General features: G+C 40.0%; 1 protein-coding gene across 1 annotated transcript in view; it reads right to left on the reverse strand.

Moving 5' to 3' along the window:
• LOC126915739 (protein groucho-like) overlaps nucleotides 1-12,714 on the reverse strand; it is an 82,174-nt gene that overhangs the window by 65,960 nt on the left and 3,500 nt on the right. The window contains exon 2 of the mRNA XM_050720699.1: nucleotides 9,281-11,039. Within this exon, the coding sequence (XP_050576656.1) occupies nucleotides 9,281-9,346 (66 nt within the window). The 5' untranslated portion in view covers nucleotides 9,347-11,039. The remainder of the gene's footprint in view (nucleotides 1-9,280; nucleotides 11,040-12,714) is intronic.

Genomic DNA, 12,714 nt, shown 5'->3' on the forward strand with positions numbered 1-12,714 from the left:
TTGATCGTTCAATTTAAACTTTACCATCCAACGCATCGAAAATTATTTCATACAGAGAAAGATGCGTCATGTTCAGTTTACTCTTTGTAATTAAAGTCTTCCATACTTTCATATCTGTTTGCAATGTATTAACCCATTTGTACTCGAACGTTTATCTAAGTATTAAAAGTAATCATATTTATATATCCATAAACGTATCACGCTTTCAATAATCATTTCCAAAGAGAACGTGAAATATCAAGGAAAACATACGTGCATTAAGAAGTTAATATTTTAATACCAATGTTCCAACGCTACAAAAAAAAAAAAAAAAGAAAAAGAAGAAAGAAAAAAGAAAATCAAAATTACATAATCCTCCAAATTATTTCACATCTCCGCTATATCATCGCATGAAAATCAATTTTTATCGCTCGAAACAATTTTACGCCAACTTCATCGCTTTATATTTCACACCGATACATCCAATTCACGCTAGAACACGACCGATCCAAGCTGTAACACACGACAGCCGCTTCCGTCATCCTTCTCGAGAATCCTCTGACATCCAAAAACCAGCTGTCCGACTTTATCCCGACAGAGTTTCGCGGGATTAAACGACGATCGAAGGACTGAAAAATAAAAGAGAAACGTTCGTCTCATCGATTGCCAGACCGCAAACGTTACCGGCGGTTCGAAATTCTCGAGAGCCACAGCGTTTTCGAGTAGTCGGTCCGGAAACACCGGGGCTCGATCCTTAACGATCGATCCCGTCTAGAAGTTTAAAGTATCGTCTGGAGAACAGAACGAAAGGCGGTGGAAAGCCGGCGGCAGGAACGTGGGAGGGGTTGTTCGCTGTTAAAACTTTCCGCCTGGAGTTTCGTAATGATCGGCGAGCCAGTTTGTCCGGAAATAATATTTGTACAGCTTGTACGTAAACAACCCTGGCGGCCCTCCAGAGTGCCAATAACACCGCCTGTGTCAACTCGGTCAAGTACCAGGCCGCTCAAATGAGTCACGATGCGAGAGCCACAAGAAAGGTGTAACTCTTGGGCTTCGAGAAAGAGGCAGGGCGGTGTCCAACCACGCCAGGAGAGCAGTTTCTACCTCATCCTTATTCCCCCTGTCTCTTACTTTTTGCTTTTACGACCGCAATAAACTTGCAACGACGCCCGTTGACTAACGACGCGAGATTCCGTTCGGTCGTTTACGTTCCATGCAAATTAGTAATTCACGAAAGGCTTTTAGCGCCTCCAAACGCGGCAAGCTTGTTTGGCGTCGTTTAAACATCGAGAACTCCGGATAAGGAAGATCGGACTGATCGCGGAACGGAAATTACGCGAATCATCCGTTGAGACATTTCGGCGAAAGGCTGTGGGATGATTGTACAGTTGTTGTAGATTTTCCAAGAATTTTAAGACGTGCTATGTATAGAATTTCTTGTGGTGTGGAATAGAATATAACATAGGATAGAGATTTTTTATGTAATAAAAAATTGAATTTCTTAGAATAGAATTTATTTCATACGTTATGGAATAAAAGCTGTGGAATTGTAAATAATTTCATATACTTGACGCTTATGTATTTATGGAAGATTTTAACGCGTATATGAATGTACAAAATACCTAAAATAAAATATTTATATAATGTTTAGAAAACGAATCGAGTCTTCAATTACGTTCTGTTTTTTTTTTTCTTTTTAATTTTATTCATATAAACCTAAATGTAATATATGTATAGTCTGTATCCTAGTATGTTATCGCTGTATTATACATTTTATTCTTACATTTTCAACTATGCAATTGTTCGAATTATAACAATGTAAAATACACGAAAGAATATAAGAAAGATGTCCGAAAATAATACGTCAAGTAGGAAAAAAACAATGTATGAACAAAGGTTCATGAACAGTATCAATAGTAAAATTTACATGGCTGATTTTGAAGAATTAGGAAAGTATTTACATGGAGCCGTGTATTTCCAAAAAGGTATTAGCACGTCCACAGATTATTTATTTCCATTTTACTACATCACTAAAAAGGAAGCAGCATTTGTATTCCAATTTAGTTAGCGTTCCGCCTCTAATCAAACCATTTACAGTAACAATATCAAACTGTACTTCTAGCGCTATATACACAGTTACTGTATGAAATTTTCACAAATACGTGTATCTATTTTTCATTTCAACGGGCGACCAAAAAAAAAAAAAAAAAATTGGAAAACCAACGAAAAACAGCACATTCATTAATAAACCTCTCGTCAAAAACAATTAACATCGCATGCAGCATTGGAACAATGGAATGGTGGGGTTTAACCCCATAAGGGAAGATGACTCAAATTTCGAAGAAGAATAACGAATTAATTCCAACAACGCTATTTCAAACGCAGAATACACGAAACGAAAGAACACATAGTTGACATTTAATTTTACATAAAGCAAGATATGCTTTTAGCCACAATTTAAACGAGCTATTCGAATAATTCAGACATTCCATGCACTACATACAATCTAATCGAAAGATCCATCGAAAGGAACGTTTCTCTTATCAAACTTCGTTGCAACGAGCACGAATCATATTAAAAACATTAAACACGCCTGTGTGACTGGCTCTAAATTTCCCCATTGCCACTTTCAACGTCCACGTCCAATATAAAGCGTGACGATAAATTATCGCGAAAGGATTTCCAGCAAAAATCGAGAGGAAACGAATGTCCTACGGAAAAGAACGACCATGACAACGATATCACGGTCCACGATCCACGCGAAACGGAGGTGTGCGGAGCTATTTGCACGTCGCGAGATTTATAATGCGCGCCAATTACACGTAACACGCTTCGCTCATTCCGCGGTGTAATTCATCCCGTGTAATTACCAATGCATATTGCGGTCTCTGCGGAAGCTCGGAAGCGTGCGAACCGCGAATTTCGTGCAATCGTACTTCGAATCCCTTCGTTCGCTCCTCTCTGCCGCACCCACGTCTCATCCCCATATCTCGTCGCCATCTCGTCGTTCCGCTCGTCTCGATTTCAATTTCGCCCTGATCCTGCCTGAATATATCTCTCCCACATACACGCCGCTTCTCTCCCTTTTTTTTTCACGTCACTCTTCCCAGCCCTGTTCCGCTTTTACATTCCCCGCGTGCTCCCTCTTTTCTTCGTTTCCACACGCCAGACGACAATTACGCGACGCGACCAATTGTTCCCGCGTATATCGTCATATAATAATTACAAGAAAGTCTGCCGGTTCCATTATCGCTCGGGATTTAATTCGATTCGAGTTTAAATGTACTCTCCTCCGTTTCGATTTACACGATTCTTTTTTTCTCTTTTCGGCTTTTTACTTTTTATTGGATGGTAGCTGGAAGTGGAGAATAGCGGTGCTCGGCCGAGGATATGCACGTGGATGCAATTTCGATCTTTTGCTAAATTCACCGATCGATCAAGATGATCGTAGGATCTCAGTAGATATGTTGCAAAAGAATATAACGTGAAATACAGTAATTGTATTTTGCTCGAAGATTTTCATCTTAAGTAATACGAAATGTGTTAAAGGGGTGCTAAACAGGAGGGGATTATTTGGATTTTTAGTAAATTCTGGTTATATCTGAGAAATATATATATGATGGAGTATTATATTACAATGGCTTATATACGCGTGAATAGCTTACTTTCAAACTAACGGACCGAAGTAAAATTCATTAAATACTTCATGAAAAATCGAACACTCTAATATCTTTAAATCGAACTAAATTCGAATCAAATATTCCGATATAAAAGTACATGACGGCAAATTCCTCGATATTGTACGGAATTCTTGGGAATTGCGTATAGCAAGATTTATTCAAACGTTGGAATATTTCTCAACAGAACAAACATACGTTCCGATAAAAACCTTTTCACAAATTCCTCTCATTACCATCGTCATAAAAAAGTAAAGATTGTAATTTACTTTCGTATCATCCTGTATTAGCATTACACTATTATAGAACCTGTTTCCACATAGTCGCATTTCCTTTTATCCGATCGTAAACGATTCTGCGTTTAACCGTACTATCGGTAAGTCGATGAGAGTTGGTTATTCCTGTTTTATCGCCGTAATACGCGCCGTTTACAGGTTTCCGTAATCGATACGAGAAATGCTTATAAAAATCTACCTCGAGGACATGCTGCCTCGTTGCGCCTCTCTAAAGACGCGTCCCGCCACTGTCGGTTCGCCGTCACTTCGAACAGCCGTATCTTAGCTTTTTACACTTTAATCTGGTAATCCTATTAACATCGTATAATCGTAAAATTCGAACCCTTGCTCGGGTGAGGTTATAATTTACAAAGGGGACATTTGGTTGTTGGCAAGTGCCTGCAATGTAAACACAGATGCCGTGTTCTTGGATCTTGGGGTGAGAAGCAGATGAAAAGGAAAAAGAGGAAAAAAAAAAGAAAAATAGAAAAAGCTGGTTACCTGAGTTGCGATCGACTATGTTTACTTAGCATTGTCAGCCTCGATTGTTTGACCGACTCGTTACAGCAGGTATACTCCTACTTTTATTGATCCTTCACAGTTTCGAATAATATTTTTTGAGCAAACGCGATTCGTTCCGGTGCGAATGCTGTTCACAAGACTCACTTTTCAGTGAAAAGACATCTAGGTATAGATATAGGGGATCTTTGTTCGAGAAATAGAAACTTGAATCCAAAAAAGTTAGTTCGAAATGTAAAATTAGTTGCATATTTGGAGGGCGATAGATATTTGGAATGGTCGAGAAAATTGCAGTTCATGTAATTATAAAGATATGTGCGTAGTATGATATAATCAACTATGTAATATTACACGTGCGAGTGAATATACGTAAAATTAGTGGATAGATATAAATAAGATGGAAAATGAGCTGAATAGTTTTAAATTGATATAAATATATAAAGTATATAAATATATGCATTTATATGTTCAATTAAATATATATATATTAGGTTGTCTGAAAAGTGTCTTTTTTTCGTAAATGTGTTTTTTACAACAGTGTACCTTCATACAAACGTGAAACCAAGTCTGTGAAATGTCGCGGTGTTCATCTCAACAGAACAAAATGGATCGTATGTAATTCGACAAAATAATATAAAACAAAAAACATTGTGCGTTTATTATTTCCTTATAAAACGAAAGAAACTTTTCGGACAACCTAATATATACATATATTCTATTGCAGCCATGTTTGCACTTCCACACTACCTCACAACATTCTAATGATACTGCAACGATTCTCCCTCTTTCCTATCACACCAGCTTCCTAAAGATTTATTCATGCACAAAATCTATACCATACGTCATTCTGCATCTAAATGACCAGTATGCATATTACATATGTTCTTAGAATCGTTTCTCAATCAATATCATAACAGAAACACTCGATTCTTTTCATTCGATCTTCAAGCATCATTCGCACTACATTTACAGATGAATCATTCCATCACATAAGCTCTTCACTAACCTTTTCGTAGGGATCAAGAATTTCTACATTAGACATACCGTTACATGTAGCGTATACTGTATACGTTTGTATACAATGTATGCTGTTCTCTAGAACAATGGCTATGCTATAAAATTCTGTTTTTTATACCTGACAGCTTTCTTTTCAACGACAAAACCCGGAATTATATTAATCATATACAATTTTATAGAGTCTATAGTTTCAACTAAACGCACTTTCACATCGAACGCGTTATGAATCATTAATCAGTTACACAGCGAAATGAAGCGTGTCCGATAACACGCATATCTTAAGATACGATTGAGACAATAAAAAAGCAATTGTACAATAGAACATCGAATAAAAATGGATCACCTAAAGCAAGCTTTTAAAGCGAGCAGCAAATCTGCTCCACTTCCGATATACCGTATTGGAAATGTTCCAGCACTTTCAAATAATTCCACGCGACAGAAGCGTCTCCTCTTATCCAAGATTTATTTCCTTCCCTCTTCTTTTTTTTCCTTCCTTCGATTCCCGCCGTTTACTCGGTCGGTAATCGTCGATACATCGACCTACCGGTACCGCGCTATAGCAAACATAATGTAATTGCGGATATTGGCCGGCGGCGGTCACGATACACGCATTTATTTTCGTCGTATTCCCGACGAGCTTTTCCGCCTCGGCTCGCGGCCTGTTTACGGCCAAATGGAAATTTGCACGCCGGCCAAATATTATTCCGTCGGCGACCCCAACGCTCGTTCACAATCTCTTTTCCTCACTGTGCTCGCCCAGTTCAGTCATTCGTTCGTTCGTTTTTCGACCGTTTCTGCGCCACCGTCCGTCTATCCGTCTGTATATAGCGCACCCATGCTGTGCAATGCAAACACGCAAGATATACCAAGCCTTGTGAACAAACGAACTAGATGGAAACAATATACAGTAGTGCCGCGTAAACTGACCAGGGGTCGTGACCTTATCATGAGAGGTATAATTCTAAGAATGCCGCAATATCTGTCTTCCATTCAATGCATTTTCACTCAATGAACTAAGCCACTTGGTTTATTTTGCGACGAGAATAACAAAAGTCTGTTAACGAAACAAAATTCCAACCGGCTGATGCGATACATATTATCGTATAAGCGCTGTCGTAAAATCAGCAAGGAGTTGAGTTACACGGTTCGACTGACGAAACATGTAATTTGAGATATATTTCGGGAGATAAGGAACTCGAGCTACTTTCAGAACGAAATCTTGTTCGTCCTTTTAAAAAATATGCCTGATATAATCTACAACTACAAATCGACGTTCACTAATATGGCAATTGTTACTAAAGAAGTATGAACATAATTTCTCATAATTTTAGTGGAAAATTATAAGCAAAATACCAGTTCACACATAACTTTTGCACGAGGCATAAGGCGCTTCCACAAGACACGTACAATCCTGACAATCATACTACCTAGTAGATATATATCTATACTACATATAGTGAATTCAGGGTCCAAGCGGGAGGTCCAAAAAACTAAACGAAGGGAAAAAATTAGATTCGCGTCAATTCCATCGGACGCGTATTTATACACAAGAGGAGTGCATAGGTATTTAGCGCACAGACGCATGAGCAAACTTCGTCTCGCGCGCGAGTCAGAGTTCCTGCCGCGTGTGTGTACTTTGCAGGAAGAGAGTGATGGAGGTAGTGACGGAAGGGAAGCGCGTGTAGAGAGTGGAGAGGGTGATGGGTGCAGAACGTGGGTAAACTATCGAGAGAAAATAAATACGGGACCGGATTCATTCGACTAACGATCCGAAAGAGTTCGTCTGGCAGAGCGAGTATACGCGCGCGCACGACTCGCTTGCCGTCGCAACCGTTCCGACGACCTGCCCCCCCAAAAAATGAAAAAACGTTCTGACAGTACTTTTCAGGTCTACCTTTTTTATTCCGTTTGAGTAACGCCGGTGCACGAAGGGGAAAAAGCGGCGAGAGGGGAGGAGAGGCTATGGAGCCATAGACCATGAGCTACGAATTCATCTGACGGCAGAAAGAGTCTATGGACCTGGCACCTATATACCGGTCGATATATCGGTATCTCGAATTAGCATGGGTAGAGGCTCCGCTCCGACCGGTGTTGCAACGAACGATACTTATCGAAAGTACGCTCGCACAATTGAAAGGATTTTCGAACGTGAGGATACACGATGCATACTCGATATCCGTGGCGAAACGAGACGATGAATTGCGAGAAGTGTGGAGACAACATTGTATGTATGTGTATGTATATAGGAATATGGGGGCGCAACGTATCGAGAGGAAGCCATTACGAGATGGATACTCCGAACTAAACTTTGTCTAATTTTTATTTGACATTTTTTTCGAATATGAATAGTCGCACCACTTGTATACAGTATATATATTTGTTGACTGAAAATCATAATGGTGTAAACTAAGGTAGCTTAGCAGTATTTTTTGTAAAATAATGTTCTACCTTTGTTAATAAGAATTATAAAGAATATATTTGATGTGTACGTTAAAAGTATTAGGTATAGCATATCAAATATAGGTATCATGGTAAAGAAAGAATTTATAATTTATTGAACTACGAAATTAAAGGAACCTGCATAAATTAAATTACGTCTTTATATTAAAGTTCTCAAAATTTTGACTTGCTCTATATGAGTAAGACATTCTGTGAATTTCAATTCGTCATTTGTTATAAGACATTGATACTCAATATTTGTAAAGCACTTAGAATACGTTTCATAATTTGTCATTCAGGTCAAGTGATTCACCAGTAATTCACGTAGTATATTTGTCAGATATATTTGTTTAATAACTATATTGCGCATAATGATCATAAAATTATAAAAATTATTAGTGTAAAAAAAAAAGAATCTAATCTAAAATATTAAAATATACATCATCATTATGTATTTCTTTTTACATGCAAAAAATTAAATAAAATGATTATTCAAGAAGTTTCAGGTAGAAATAAAAGAGCATACAGTCACTCGATGACTGATTACTATCAGATGCAATTTTCGCAACCTTATTTTTTACGACATACAAATTGCTATCTTGTTGTAATGAGGAAGGTTCAATTTAATTTCACCGGTTTGGTTGTAGGTGCACTTCTGCTATGACAACGATGCGTCCACGGTGTATAAGTGTATACACGATAATGTCGGGGGAAACCGACTATAATTAATCGTATCTGACCACGGATCTGAATGTTTTCACAGTTGCTTTGTGCTGTTAATCACTATCTATTGATAGCAAGATGTAGCAAGGTTACCGGTTCAAGTTAATCAACCTCATCACTTCGCGTATAATTTCCCGATAAATAGAAACTTAGAACGTGCGATAAACGATCGGAGGAAAGAAGGAACAATTGCGTTGACGACTCGCAGAAAAATCTATCGTTCAATATGCAAACGGTCTTTGTGCAATTGTCTCGCGGAAATTGTAAATATGATAATTAACTACCGCGTAAGCGATAGTTACACGTTCATTACATATACATATCAATAATTCCGAACTTATTTCCTAGAACGTAAGAACACACAACTTTATAAGAACTTGCACGAGCACGTCGAAAGTTGATCGTGTCTGTCTGTAGCGTCGGATCGAATCATACGGTTCGACGCGACTAAACGCGAAAATCCAAACGCTTCGCCTCGTGAGCTCAATACAAGATGTCTCAATACTTCAAAATCCTTTGCTGTTTTATTTTTATCGCGATTGTCGTGTCAGTCATTCCTATCGAACGTGTAAGTACGTAAGAAGAGAAGGAGGCAAAGAAAAAAAAGAAAAGAAAGATCAACAAGCGAGAAAGAGAAATAAAAGCACTTACCGGGTGCCGTGCCGCAGCTGCCACAGCCACAGCTGCCGCAGCGTTTATACTGGCACTGGGGTACATCTTATCGTCAGAGGCCCTCGAAGAGGTTATGTTGGTTCCTCCCGTCACGACGAAGTCCTGTCAGGAGTAATGGATATGTCTCCGTTATCCTCAGGTATATCCGGCGGTATCCCAGGTCATAGCCAGTATACACTATTATTCACTGGTCAGCAATAAAAAACGAAATAACGGGAGAAGACACAAGATAAGAAAAGAATAGTCGAAGCTAGAGCACACACTAAGCACTGTCACTTTCTTCTTCGAGTCGTCTTTCTCGTGGCAGCCACTACTCACTTGATACTCGTTTCACAATGAATATACACCGCGAAGAAAGCCAACATACGCTACGCGTGTACGTTTAGAATAGGAAATAATACTTACGATAGTATCGAATCACGTTAGAGTTACACAATACGAATACCCGACGGCACACACATGTAAGACGTAACTCCGAACGATCTACCCTCGACGACGGACGGGTATCAACTAATCAACCGCAGAGTCGAGGGGAAGCTCTTCCCTCTCCTTCTCCCGCACCGTCGTCCGCTACGCCCTCCCACTGCTTACCGCGACACCACGTGGTCTCCCCTTTGCTCGTCTTTTCCGTCTCACTCGTTCCCATCCAACCGCACAGTCGTTCCTTCTCTTTCTCACTCTTGCACCTCCGACAATCGGCCTCTTAGCTCGTTCGTCTCTTTTCCGTCTGGTCCGGTCGGTTGCGCGCGCGGCATAGACGGGCTCTTCGTATACTACGTTTCAGCTAGACAGGGAATCCGTTCGTCGCGATCCGCTTTGCATTTTTACTTACACAAAAACGAGATTTGCACGCGGTAGATCTTGCGGTGAGTTTGTAGCTGCATTACGCCGAGCGCGTATTAAATTATTACTCCAGACACGCTGAACATTGCTAACGCGCGCCGGAAAACCTATGTTAACCTTCCTCTTTATTACATGCAAATTTGATCGCTTCATAACGAATGTCGCTACCGCGATTCCTTCCCCCATGCATTTATTAAATTAAATTACCTGCAGGCATCCAGAATTATTTTCAAACGATTATCCTTGTGTCTCGACGCGCATGAAGATTCTCCGCCTAGCTTCAAATCGTATCGAAAAGGAATTCAAACAAACTACAATTACCATCGGCTTTCTCGTCCGTCTCATCCCAACTTCAAACCGAAAACGAACATTAAACAACAAGGAACCAGATATGCAAAACTTATTTTATGCTACAAATAAAGTTATTTTCGTTCCCCGAATCTCTCTGCTTATTCTTCCACCGCATCGTTCCGGTACAATCGGCGAAACCTTCTACCGTGGACCCGCGCTTTTCGGTTAGTTTACATTCGTCCCGTTTGTAGCCACGAACCTCTCAGATTGGAGTTTAGCCTGCTCTCGGCTCATCCGTCATCCTCGTCACGCTCGTTTAGTTTCTCTCATTTTCGTCCTCGCTATCTCGCCGCCGCCAGTCCGTTTCATCCTCGACCTCTTACTTGTCGTACACCCCGCCTTCCTCTCTCCCTAACCCTCGACCACGTCGATGCCTTCTCTACTCCGCTACAGCCTCTTTTCGTCCCAGTGACTCCAACTCGACAGTGTGTGTTCTACAGTCGGCGTGTATACGTGTACACGCGTGCACGCCCTGTTACAAGCCTCGACGTTCATCCCCTTTGGATAGGGTGGTAACCATCGACGACCTTTCCGCCTCAACTCCCTGCAAACAATTATTATCACTTTACCCTTCCTGCACTCGGCCCGGTGACGCTTAATCTTATCGTTATTTAACGGGAGAAAGAAGAACAAGGGAACACGAGGGGAAGAGAGAGAGAAAGAGACTTCTCGGATAGAAGACGAGACGAGCGAGTAGTTTTAACGAGCGGTGACACGCGAGCCATGTTCGTCACGAAAATTTCGCGTACGCCAGAGCAAATGGAAGAAGAAATTACCGGAGTCCGCTAATGATACCGTGGCCAGGCAACGTGTACCCAGCGACATGCTTTAGCAACTGTAATTCGAGCTAATCGTTGCGCAGCGTGCTTGCGGACAAGAGGGTGCATTTTTTTTTCTTGTCGACCGTTTCTCTGTGTCGATGTCTTGCGGCAATAACTTTGCTTCCACATCGCGCTGCGTATCGTTCGGCGGCTCTAATTATGAAATATTAGCATTGCTTAAACCTATTCATGGTGTGATCAAATTTGGAGAAATTGGGAACAAAAGATTTAGAAAGTAATTTTGTTACAATCATGATTTTATTATCGTATAAATACGTAGATACTTTTAACTTCTCGCGAGCAATACGACTTAATAATCGTATTATGTGCAAGATATCTACTACATATAATAATAATTAGAATGTTAAATTCTTCTAACACTTTCTCTAATTCTTTTTCCATTCGTTTTACAAATTTCTTTAATATTCGATACATGAAGTTTTTTACAAACGTTTTTGTATTCGTTCACACTGCAATTGAACGTTTAATTAAAATTTCACAGCTAATTAATCTAGCGTCAGTACAATTAGACGGCGATCAAACCGACTTTGCCGAAGATTAATTTACTCTCAATCGATAGCGAAACAAAAAAGGCTTTTAAACGTCGATTTCCATGTTAGAAAATCACTCGTACGTCGATTAAGCAAACGCATAATTACCGATATAGGATTAATTCGGTCGTTTTCTGGTTTAATTGGTTAATATCCACGAGCGTTTTGTGAAGTCATACAGCACGAGATCGTTTCGTTTGGCGGTACAGGATACAGAAATCTGTGCCGCATAATTCGAGTCGGCGCGAAAGCTGGAAAGAAACACGTCATCGCTTGTCATCGAACTAGAACGCTCGATACGAAATTCCTATCTTCTGACATATCGACGACACGTTTAACCGGATAATCCAGCGACAAAAATAGGACGGTTCTCGCCCGAATATTACGCGGGCGTACCATTAAAAGCTATGGATCGCACTTTTTCCCACCCTTCTTCATAACCTCCTACGCTTTTACTTCGTGTTTTCGAATGTTCGCGATGTAACGCGAGCCGCGACAGATCGCGAGTAAAAACCGGTTGCCTTCTCTCGCAAACAAAACCGAGTTAACGCCGCATTTTACGATGTCGGTTTTGACGAATGTGTGACGTTTTCTCAAACATTTCCCATTTCATCGTATTTACCGAACATTTTAACGACCATCTCTTCTCCCTTTTTCTGCACTTATTTCGCCGGAGCTTCGTGATAGAGCCGCGTAGATGTTTTATCCTCTCGCGCCTTTCGTGATCTGTTATTTCATTGATCTTTCTTCTCCTTCGCTCTTTATTTAAGATCTTTTAGAATCTATTTCGTATTTTATATTTTTGTATTTTAACATTTGAAATATATATTATTCGCAAGGTATATAT

The sequence above is a fragment of the Bombus affinis genome, chromosome 4 (assembly GCF_024516045.1).
Source record: "Bombus affinis isolate iyBomAffi1 chromosome 4, iyBomAffi1.2, whole genome shotgun sequence".
In the NCBI taxonomy this organism is placed as follows: domain Eukaryota; kingdom Metazoa; phylum Arthropoda; class Insecta; order Hymenoptera; family Apidae; genus Bombus; species Bombus affinis.